The 12,321-nt window shown below is 32.2% G+C and overlaps 1 protein-coding gene across 1 annotated transcript; it reads left to right on the top strand.

The window, feature by feature from the left end:
- The first annotated feature begins 6,384 nt into the window (after positions 1 to 6,384).
- LOC127698665 (uncharacterized) lies at positions 6,385 to 10,124 on the top strand. The gene is made up of 2 exons (XM_052202261.1): positions 6,385 to 6,476; positions 7,463 to 10,124. Exons 1-2 carry the CDS (start codon positions 6,441 to 6,443, stop codon positions 8,867 to 8,869), a joined length of 1,443 nt encoding a protein of 480 aa, XP_052058221.1. The 5' UTR covers positions 6,385 to 6,440; the 3' UTR covers positions 8,870 to 10,124.
- Positions 10,125 to 12,321: the final 2,197 nt, after the last annotated feature.

The following is a 12,321-nucleotide window of genomic DNA, read 5'->3' as shown; positions in this document are numbered from 1 at the left end:
CAAAAATACTACATATTGTACTAAGAATAGTTGTGACATAACTTGTGATACAAAATAGCTCCTTTTTAGGAGTATCACATTATAAATTACTAAGATATAACCCCTAATTGATGCATTTTCTTATGTTGTTACAGAGGGTTTTGTTATTTTTTTCATAATATTTTACAGTTTTTATCTTAGATAAATTTGGCTGCAACCCCTGTTCCTGAAAATTGTGTCTATATATATACAAATAACTTTGGAATCCTTTTGGTCACAGAACGATTTGGATCGTAGATTTTAGGCCAGGGTTTTCCTGGAGCTTTAAGATCTAAAAATTTGCTAAATCGTCGAGTTTTGACAACATCTAGAAAGTGTGCTGACATTGGAGCCTGTACTTTTTTAAAGAGAATTGTTTTAAGGGCATACGATACAGTTACAGCGGAGGTAATGACGTTGCTAACGTAAATTGTTATTTTCACGACGTCAAACTGCGACTTATCGGGAAAAGATGCAGTTTTCGACTGCTTGTTATCATTCAAACTGATTTATCTTGAAAATGAGTTCATGGACCCCTCTTTTTTAAAATGACATTTGGTTTGATATTGTATGAAGATAATGTGTACCAATTTTCATGAAAAAGTCAATAATGCAATTTCTTTAAATTTGATAAATATACAGCAAAAAATGACGGTTTTTTTCTACATTTATGAACATTTGATAAATATGAGTTATTAGTAAAAATAAAATGCACAAATTTATAGGACATTTATATAAAACAGAATTTACAAATAATTTAACAAAAAACAGCTTGTGTTTATCTTTTAAAACAAAAAATTTATGAATTTCTGTCGAAAGGAAAAATACGTCCACAGAACCGAATTTTGAGCAAATATCTGAAATTTCTACCTCAATTTACTCAAAAAGTAGCACATGAAGGTATATTTTTTATTACATATTTGATTAAATCAGGTAAAAAATAGCCTATATGCAAATTTTCATTAAAATTTCATTATGGGATCAAAACTGTATCGTATGCCCTTAATTAGCGTTAAGGATTTTAAAATAGATTCATTGGATAGCCATAGTTTGGTATTTTATGAAATCCATAGCCGTAATTCGATGAGAAAACACAACTCCTCAACAAAAATTAATTGGACAGTCCGTTATGATTAAACTTAGTCTGATATTTTTTTGTGATTGTCTCACTTTTCTATGTGCTTATTTAAGAGAAGATTCAAAATGGGCATATATGACATTTATATCTGTTATTTTTCTATTGGCAAAAGTCATGTAAATAAAAAGCTTGTAAAAATTAATTTGTTTACACTATTTCACCCAAGCATGACTGCACATTTGAATATATTATTAGACATAATAGATTTTTTCTTGGAAGATTTGGATACATTAGAATTGTGTCCTATATGAGGCAGTGGATGACAAAAAGTGAAACAAAAAGAGGCAACAAACAGCCTCTAACAATAAACAAAACAGTTATGACAGACATCAACCAACGACAACCACTAGATTGGCTTCACACATGCACATAACGAATGTGACTTGGTAAATATCAATAGAAGGGGTAAAAATCAGTTGGAAAGGGCTTTACTCATCAAAGTTCGACTGAATACAACAATAATCAACAAAAGAGACTAAGTACAGATCTAAAAGTGTTAAGAGTAGCTGAAAGTTCTTGCTAGGCCTAAATCCAACTTTTTATGAATATACCATGTAGCAGAGTATTTCGTTTGGTCAAAATATTTGTCATTTCAGCGGAACATTATTTAGGGGGGGGGGGGGGGGGGGGAGAGGGTACAAATATAACATTGTATGAGATATTTATAGATTATCGTTGGTTATCTCAACGAGATTGATTTTTTCGCTTGAGCCGGTACGGCGAAAGCGAGAAAAGCAATCGAGTTGAGATGACCAATGATAATCTATTTATCGCTATTTTACCTATGAAGACGTTGTTAATTTCCTTGACAACGGCACGTGTTCCCTTAGTTTCTAGCAATAATTTTCATATCACTCGACTCCGTTTTCATATCACTCGACTCCGCTGAGAACGGAAATTCTCAGTCAGCAAGATCAAAGGAAAAATTCGTAAAATAGCGATAATATCAAATACTACACATAACTAATAAGACGATCAGGCATATCGGAGAAAGTTTGCTGTTCTTGCTACTGTCCGTTCAAATGTTTTGTGATTTTTACTTAACATAATAAATATTGTAATTGTTAGCCATTGTACTGATTTCATCCGTAATGCGGCCTCTATTTGAAATAAATGTTATGTTATGTTATGTTATGTTATGTTATGTTATGTTATGTTATGGGTTATGTTATGTTATGTTATTTTATGTTATGTTATGTTATTTTATTTTATTTTATGTTATGTTATGTTATGTTATGTTCTATGTTATGCTATGTTATGTTATATGTTTTCTTATGTCATCTTTTGTCATCTGTCATCTCATCTCATCTCATCTCATCTCATCTCATCTCATCTTATCGCACTCATCTCATCTCATCTCATTTCATCTCACCTCATCTTATCTTAGTGGCATTCTTTCATTGCGTTTGTATTATATATTTTTTTACACAATTATTCATTATTCAATTTCTTAAGACTGGTATACTAATTAATGTCAATCATTAATGTGACGCCCACCACCAAATATTACGGATAAAACCATCAGTAGATTATTTACGAAAATGTCCATATTAGAAATATATTCTGCCTATAAATGTACACCTTTATTAGACGAGTGACATTAACCATAAAATTTTATTTTTAATGCACCCACCTAACATACGGCTTAATCATATACCATTCGAAAGCACATCATCTGCACTACCTTTTTTGCCCGGTCGTCAAAAATTCGTATGGTGCAGTTTCTGTCAAATCACAACGAAAGGTCAAGGACGGACAACTTCTAATTTTACAAGAAGTCAGCATTTTTTGCATATTCTGTCTTCTCAATAATGATATTTTGTATGGACATATGGAAATCTGTTAGAACAGATGTTAATAGTAACTTATCAAAAGCACTTTGAAATATTAATGTCGGATTTTTAATTAATAGCGCTGTTTTCCAGAAATTCTATTGAAAATGACAAAAATGCATGAAAATCAAATTTTATGTCTGTGATTCAACTGTTATTCACCATAAAACCAAATAACATATTTTACTTAGTGCTAAGGATGTTTTTGACATCATTAAATTACTGCAATAACGCTTCTTGTTAATTAAACAACCAATTATAACAACCATGCAGTTGCCCAAAATACCGCCATCTGCAAGAAAATAGCTTTTTTAGCTGTTCTTTGTTAAAACAGTTTGTATGTAGTCGATATTATGTTAAAAAACACAATTTTAAAGGTGCAAAAATGTTAAAGGATAGAATATACAGAAAATTCGTGCATTTAGGGAAAAGTTTGGGAGCGAAACTTTGATAATTCAATATTTCAATATTTGTATGTTTTCTTGGTTGCTTATACTGCATCTTGCATTGAATGAGGAAGTGAAAACTATTATAAGCTAGCCACTGAAATGTTCTTCATGCCTGGCCAATATATTTAATCCTATCCAACTACGTAATATCTTGTAAATAAATTGAGACCCTCGCAATTATATTTACTTACATTAATTTTTGAATTGGGAAATCTAGCAATTTGCAATAACAATACATACATTTCCATTAATCAAATTTACTCCCTGAATAGTTTACATATAAATACATTTTAATATAAAGATGATTTATTGATTGTTTGTGTTTGGCGCAATTTTCGGTTTAGACTTTTGGCTTCTAAAGTATTTTGCGGCGATCAGTTTTAAATGGTTTAGGCCCACGGAATGCCCAAGGAACCACCGACCTTCGGAAGGAAAACTGGCAATCCCCATCAACAATACATTAGTTAAAGCTATTAGTATCAAGGACGAAGTTACTGTGTAGGTGTCACAACACAAATATACCAATCAGCATTGATCACCTTTTGTAAAAGTAGGCAACCTCTAACCAAACACAGCAGTGTTAATGTTGATGTTTACTTCAGCTAAATGTTACAAGTAAAGTTTCTTAATAAAAACAAAAATATAAATGCATTTGAACCACTTTTATTTCAAATTTAATTGGCCATGATTTTGCATTAAAATTTCAATGTAGATTTGCCACATAATATTTTCATTTTAGACATTTAAAAAAAAGAGCACGATCTACTATTTTAGTAGATCATCTATTAAGCATTGGTTGATCATTGGCATATTAAAGATAGTACATGTATATTAAGATACATATGGTTCAAATGAAGTTATTTTATTCTAAAATATCTATACAATTGTGAGAAATGAAAAAAATGTGGTTGAATTTATCCAGTTTTTTTAATTGGTTTTATGTCCTCTGATCTTAAATTATGTTCGTAGATATTTATTGTGCAATAAGCCCTCTATTATTGATCTGACAGCGACTTTTTGCGATTTTCTCACTTTATTTTCATATTTTTCGGTTCAAGTTTCTAATGGTGCGAAGATTTCACAACAATAATAAGTGATATAAGTTGACATAAAACAAATCGTACAAAATGTTATGTATAAGTGTTAAAAACATGGGTTAAAACAATCTGACTAAAATTAAGATCAATCACGACTCGCCTGCTCATATATTGCATGAGAATAACGAAATCAGAGAACTACATTTTAATAAGATTAGGGTTAACTTAATGAGATAGCTTGAAAGCAGGTATGTTCTGGTAAATTTAAAGCGATTACTGTTTTAGCGCTATTTGAAACGTCTATTATGAAACAAATCCCTTCACGTATAACCTCCATATGTGCACTTTGAACTTCCATAATTCTGCCAAGCAATGTCGAAGGAATGTTGCTCATTACAATTTTGAGACTAACATATGGATATGTGAATGGAAAGAACAAAAGAAAAAAGGCCGTAAGGACAAGATGATTCCTACATTTCCGCTTTATCATATAAAGAAAGATAGAGATGGAGACAGAACTACGAGGTCTATCACAACTGTTTTCCAATCGTTTGATGTGTTTCAGCTTTTGGTTTTGATATGTGATAAGAGACTTTCTGTTTTGAAATTTCACTTGGAGTTCGGTAATTTATGTTGTTTTACTAACTTATTTTTTGCATCAAAATCTGAGTTTTTTTAGTTCTGTTGTCTTTTTTCGCTCAGCTTTGAAATTTATGGTTTTCTTTTCTTTGATTGAAAGAAGGGATAAAAAGGGATAAAAGTCTCAAACCATGGTCGAAGAAAAACAGATGACAGCATGACCATGGCGAAAAAGTAAGACAGACAAACAAATCTTCTTAAAACACTATACCGAATTGTGTGAACAATTCATAAACCAGTATGGTGATTACAGTTGTTCATGAAGGTTATTCAATCTTAATTAATCTGAATTATTAATTTTCAGTCATATTTAATAAAACAACTAACAAAGTATATTATAATGGGTTAACATTAAAAGGAATTCGCCGGATTTGACATTGAAAATCGCATGGTACAGACAGTTTTCTTTCGAACATTGAACGAGCATAATCTTCGTAACATGTCTTTCTACATCGGGAAACTACTTTTTACCAAATATACTTCTTTTGTTCCTTAAAGTTCTTCCATAACCTTTTTTTAAATATGGTTGATCATTATCTGCCGATATTAGCAATATTATCTAGTAAAAAAAAGCTAAAGGATCTCCATTTGCAGATGGTGTTTTTGGGGCAACTACAAAAGCTTCATTAGAAGGCTGCATCTGGACCTACATCATATAAATTGCAGTTTAAAATGATGAAAAAATTCCCTCGGTCCATAAACGATAAATCTATTCTATTTTTGACATACAAATATTCAAATTTCAGAAAACATTTAGATTTTATTGCAATTTTATCATTTTTGGAAGTTTTTTCAAGAAATGCATTTTTTTGTTAATATAGCGCAATCAACATTTAAGTTTGCACTTGATTTGAAATCATGGTAATTTGTTCTATAAGGTTTAGATCAATTTTAGGGAATAAAATGCCATACAAGTACCTGAAAATGGCATTTTGTGTAATTATAGCAAACATTTGGAATGCTCAGTTTAGACCTTTGACATTGATTTAACGAAAATTGCACCGTACGAATTATTGACGACGGGGCAAAATTGAAAGTACAGGTAATAAGCTTTCGAATGATATATAATATAGCCGTATGTTAGGTGGGTGCATTAAAGTCGTTAACTAAACGTCTTTTTGAAAATTGTCACTCCCCTATATACAATACTTGAATACTTGAATCTTCTTATACAGTCCTTCAACAGCGTATTTCATTTTGGATAATCCATCATAAATAATATTAATCATATGTATGTAACATTTCATATCCTAGTTGTAAATATGTGCACTTGAACCATAACATTGCATACTACAATAGTATTTGTGTTTCAACAATTAAAAGTTTGATGGCGGATAATAATAGGTTGTCTGATACAACACCCGTAAGTTTATATGATTTTATTATTTATTTACTTTTTAGAAAACTAATTCAGTTTTATTCATTATAAAGAGAGAATTGCATCCTTTTATTTACAAGATTAACTGTATCGCCGATGTCCTCCACGATTCAAATTGTCTGAACACACACACATATATATATGTATACCTTGAAATGACATGACATGTAAATCTTCATTTAACCACTGATATATGTAAAATTAAAAAGATGTTGTATGATTGCCAATTAGACAGCTATCCATAAAGACGATAGGACAAAGATTACAGGTGACTGTCCGGTCTTCAACAATGAGCAAAACAGTTATATATTAAAGGCAGCGGATTGACAAATTGGGAAAAAATTCAAAAGAGAAAAAAGCGGCCTGATTTATACTACAACAATATACGAAAAACAAATAAGGCAAACAGTAACCAATGACAACATCGGAATTACTGGTTCCTTGCTTGGGACAGGCACATAAAGAATATAACGGGGTTTAACATGTGTGTGACTGCCCAACCCTCCCTATAACCCTTATTTAATAATTCAATTCCTTTTCAGGATTTTTCTTTTACATACGGCAGAGTTCAGATTCTGGAAGCCTTGTTTACTGATATTATTAACATTGTAGCACTATTATGCGTAGAAAATGTCACGAATAAGTAACATAATACAATTATTAGAATAGGAATGCTTGGATGCTGTAAATTATTAGGATTTTTCGATTTTTTAAGGACTATTATCACTAGTCTACGAAACTGCTTTCTATAATTATAAAAATATATTTGCCGATGGCATGGCAGTTTGTTTTGTTTTTTTCAATCTATTTTCTTTATCTTAATCCTTATACATTAGTTATATTATAAGAAACCAGAATTCTCTCTCATCGACATTTGCCTAACATTTCCGTTTATATTCACAAGATCTATTTCGGGTAATATAACACTCGTCAAAATATAAGTGTAAAATGCGTCTTTTTTATTTTTGTAGATTTTTAGTCATGATGAAGATGATAACACAACACCGGAAATTAAAGAAGAGAAGTTCAAGAAAGATATTATTTGTCAGGAAAAAGGTTCAGATCAACTGAATAGCTACAAGGAGTTCCGAAAGAGGGTAAAATTGTTGTCTCATATTAAACTGAAACGAGCAGGTGGCTACTTCCACCATATTGTCGTGTTGGCAATCTCTTCGGTATCTGATGGGGTAGATGCTGTCACTATCGGACATTACACAACCTCTGCTGAAATAGGGACGGAGAGTAGTCATGGCATCGGTAAATTCATACAGCAGACGATCTTCATTGGAGAAAACGATACACACGACATTTTAGACTTTAACCAGGGTGTGTATTTAATTGAGAAGGAGAACTACCCAAGGACAAAAGATGAAATTGAGGAAGCTTTTAATCGTCTCAGCGAAAGAATTGGTGAGAGAATGTATGAAATATCATCAAATAATTGTGAGCATGCGATCAACTATATTTTAACCGGAAAGAGTGTCAGTTATCAAGCAGACACAAAAACTTGCTCCAGGATCTGTTTTATTGATTTGATCAATATTTTATTAATAGACTGTAAAGAAGTAGGACTCAAAACAGCTTTGTTAGTAGCTGCCCTCGGTGCCATTGCTGGTGCATTGGTGCGTAGAGCTTACATAAAAGTAATTGTTGCAGCTATTGTCAGCCTTACCGTCGAAAGTAGAATTATTAAATGTGGGGACAAAAGAGGAAGCAATATACGCAAAGAAGCGGATATCAGAATAGACTTAGCTGCTCATATGCCCGATATCAAACGTGTTCTTAGCAACTCAAGTATTGCTATCCTTGACGACATGAAGAATCACACTGATACGAATTTTGTTTGTAACATTGCAGAGAAACTTATCTATGGATCAGCTCTGAAGACGAGTTTGGCGACTGTAACTGTCGCTACAGGAATAGAAACTATATTATTTTTGTCTTTCGTATTTTACAATTTAATTTCAAGGCGACGAAAGAAAACATTAGATGACAAACATCTTTGTCGGCTTCTGTTCATGCAATTTTTTTCCGGATACGGCTCGATAGGAATTGCTGTAGTTTGTGGATATTTCGCATTTTTAGACTTTAATCGTCCTGCATTATCTTTCTTTGGAATTGTATTTAGCTGTTGTCTTGTTTTTCGATATTTATTGACTTGCACTACAGGTTTGATCTTTAACGTCTGCTGTCGTCAGTGTTGCTGGATATGTTGCCAGTCAAGTTGTTGTAAATGTTTCGAGGCCTGTTGTCGTTGTAGATGTTATAGGTGTCATTTAAGTACCTTTTGTTTTATTTTTCTTACTTCATTAATCATTATATCTGTTGCTTTACTTTTTATTGTGTTTTGGGACGATCGTTCAAAACTACGGATTTAAGTCGGAGACTGAATGTTGAAGAAAGAAGGAGTGAGGGTGGGGCCGAAAATGAAGTTTCACAAACTGCAAGAATGCAGCTGTTAAGAACAGAATCATTGTACTTAAAATAAAAGTTTACTTTGTTAAAATTCTCTGAATTCAAATACCTTAACTGTAAATATAAATCAGGCTTTTGCGTTAGCTTTTTCTTTTAAGATTTATCAGACTTTACGTATTATTTTATTATGCATGGGTAGTATCCTATTAAATTGGCAAATGTTTGATCTGTCGAGCTGAAAATTGATACTACAGAAAGTAATAGAAAGTACAACAGAAATACAAAACATTCTCTAGAAATTGTATTTTCCAGGAAATGTCTTATGCGGAAACACGTCTGTCCGACAACAAACACAAATAACACATGCATTATGCAGTAAGACATATTAGAAATACTTATCTATAGTTTACCTGTACTGTCTATGACTTGCCATTTGAAGTACAAAAATTCATTTCAGTACTGTGAGCCTGCGTTCAGTGACTGCGAGCATTCTTTGGAACGGAATCATTGTTTACCTATCATGTTTCTGTTGCCTGTAGAGTTAAGTCCTTTTTATTTTGTGTTCTTTTCATGAAAGTATTGATAGTACATCGATTTTTAAAAGGAAAATAGTTTAGATCTCAAACAGGTCATATGTATGTCCCAAGCTAGGAACCATATCAGTAGTTGAAAAATGTCATATCTTAATACTTTTCGTTATTTGGAGAATTGGGCTTACTGGCAAATCTTTAATTGATTCTGTGTATGTATTCACAACTTTTACAGACTCGGGGGGGTATAGAAATCTGTCTATGTTGAAGAATGTATGTGACCCGATATATGTCTTTTGGTTATTTTGTCGTTGGTTTGCTGTCTCAATTTGAATTTATTTCAACGCTGATATTGAGTTTGCATTGGATTGATTTTCGGCTAAGATAAATTTGAATATATGGTTGCCTATATTGAAATATGATTGTATTACAATAATGAGATGTGGTATGATTGCAAATGAGACAACTATCCACCAACGTATGTGTATGTTAGCAACAACAGGTCATCGTGTGGCCTTAATAATAAGCAAAACCCATAACAGCAACAAAAGCCAGCCACTTAGTTACAGGCTTGTAGTTTGATTGTTTCTTAAAGTTTTATTGTTTAAATTTGCTTGCCTTTTGTTTTGTCTTTGTTTTATACAACATTAAAAGTTTGTATACGTCACATACAAAAAATGCTCATGTACTTTTCTTTTAATTTATTTTTATTGTTATAGTAAACAATTTGTATGTAAATCATTGATTTGTGTTTACCGAAATAAAAAAAAATGGTTCAAAAGGCAAGAAGAGTCATGTTTAAGCAGGTATTAGACTGTTGGTTTTTCCGTTTGAATGGTTTTACACTAGTAATTTTTTGGGGCCCTTTATAGCTTGCTGTTCGGTGTGAGCCAATGCTCCGTGTTGAAGGCCGTACCTTGACCTATAATGGTTTACTTTTATAAATTGTAACTTGGATCATGAGAGTTGTCTCATTGGCACTCATACCACATCTTCCTATATCTATGGACATTACTGTTATTATTATTAGATCTGTACTTCGTTTCCTTTTTTATTTGATCGTTGATTTAATGCTTAAACCCTCCTGATGAATCCCCTTTAAAATGGTATTAACTGTTAGTTCTAACGTTCTGGTGTTCATTATACTATCCCAGACTAGGGAGTGAGCGGTTCATAAATATTGGAACCCATCCAGCAGCTTGTAGTCCAGTTGTTGTTGGTTGTTGCGTGTTATTATTTATTCACGTTTTATCTTTTTGACTTAAATCAGGCTTTAGTTTTTTTTGTTTTGAATTGTTTCACATTTTGTTATCCCGGTGTCTTCAAGATTGATTTACGGTATTGGTTTTGCTCACTGTTCTAAGCTGTGCGGTGACATGTGTGTATTTGTATACTCCCTAGCATGTCATTCGATCTTTGGTTGAGGCAATTGATTTTTGTATTTGACAGTTTTATCCTTGTTTGTCAAGGTCCTTTATAGTTTAATGCTTCTAAATATTTCATATCCTAAAGCCCAAAATTTTGTTCTGGTGTGTACAAGAGGAAGGTTATTCTAGAAACACATATCATGAACATCAATTTTATAGTTTACATGTTATAAAAATAAGCAAGTGTTTACAAGATGTTTATCTGTAATAAAAACCCGTCTATTGATATACATCTATTGCAATCGAAATGTCGAGAAAGGTATACATATTCGATAAAATAATAATCCACTAGTTTTGATAGATAATTTTTATTTATTTAAATTGTTGCATAACAAATCATGGATTTTTACCTTTGCTTATTGAGTTACATGACAACTCATAAGAGAGCTAGGTAAAAACAGTTTAAGATATAACACATTTATCTTCATTTAATTCAGTATTAAACAAAACTGATTTCATTTTGCTTTTGATTTGGGGTCTAAATTCGCATGAATTGAAAATGCACAAAATGTTTTGATGACTTTTGGAAATAAACTTCAAATTAACGGTTCTTCATATATTGTAAAACATTTACTGTTTAATTTATTGTTGCGTTTTTTTGTTTTTGTTTTTGCATCGGTTTGTTTATTTTAAGGGAGGGTGACTTTTTATGCAAACGCAACATTGTTTTATATTGCATGTCCGTCTGTCCATACTCTGTTAATAGGTACATTCATTGGTAGTAGGTCTTTGATAATGCCTCTTAAATTCATTAACAACTTCTAGACTCGGAGCGATGAGCTTGACATATTGCAATGCCACATGTCTGTATTGTTGAACATGGTATATTGACATCAGATGTCAAGATGTCTTTTGATTCTTTGTGTTTATCGGTTGCTGTATATTGACCTATACATTTCCTTTTATTCATATCGGTATATATTGGAGTAATTCAAAGGAAAAGAATGATTATGGCAGTTTTTATCCGTCATTTATCCTTATTTTTCTTTAATTTCCCAAAAGAGTTCGCATTTGCAAAAAAATCAAAATATCGAAAGTTACGTTTTTGTTCGCTGAACGTTCATCTGCCAATATTAAAGATAAAAATCTTACGACAAAAATTGATCGCAAGTTAATCTCAAACCTTTTTATTGGACTATTGGTAATTTGTTCTCGTTCCGAAAAAGCAGGACAGATCTGAAATTTCAAAGTGTCACTGGGCGTTAAGCAAAGAGAAATTTATCAATCAAGCCTGTATACATTTCTACTTTTTGCATCTGTAAATGCTGTGAAATCTTAAGCGACGCCGGTTTCGCCCTTGACCCAACCCCTCCTAATCTGAGCTTTGGCTTTGAACCCAACGCGTAAGATCGTTTGCCTGATAAGATACAAAGATCAAGCTAGGCCACCGAATAACCAAACTGATAAGGGATATTGCATTGTTAATTATGCTTGGGTTTTATCCTGAATCAAATGTGG

The sequence above is a fragment of the Mytilus californianus genome, unplaced genomic scaffold (genome assembly GCF_021869535.1).
Source record: "Mytilus californianus isolate M0D057914Y unplaced genomic scaffold, xbMytCali1.0.p SCAF_4, whole genome shotgun sequence".
Lineage (NCBI taxonomy): Eukaryota > Metazoa > Mollusca > Bivalvia > Mytilida > Mytilidae > Mytilus > Mytilus californianus.
This window is presented reverse-complemented; position numbering and strand designations above follow the sequence as displayed.

Coding starts and splice junctions, on each gene's coding strand:
- LOC127698665 (XM_052202261.1), top strand. CDS start 6,441: ATGGCGGATAATAATAGGTTGTCTGATACAACACCC. Junction 6,477..7,462: donor GGTTGTCTGATACAACACCC/GTAAGTTTATAT, acceptor TTATTTTTGTAG/ATTTTTAGTCATGATGAAGA.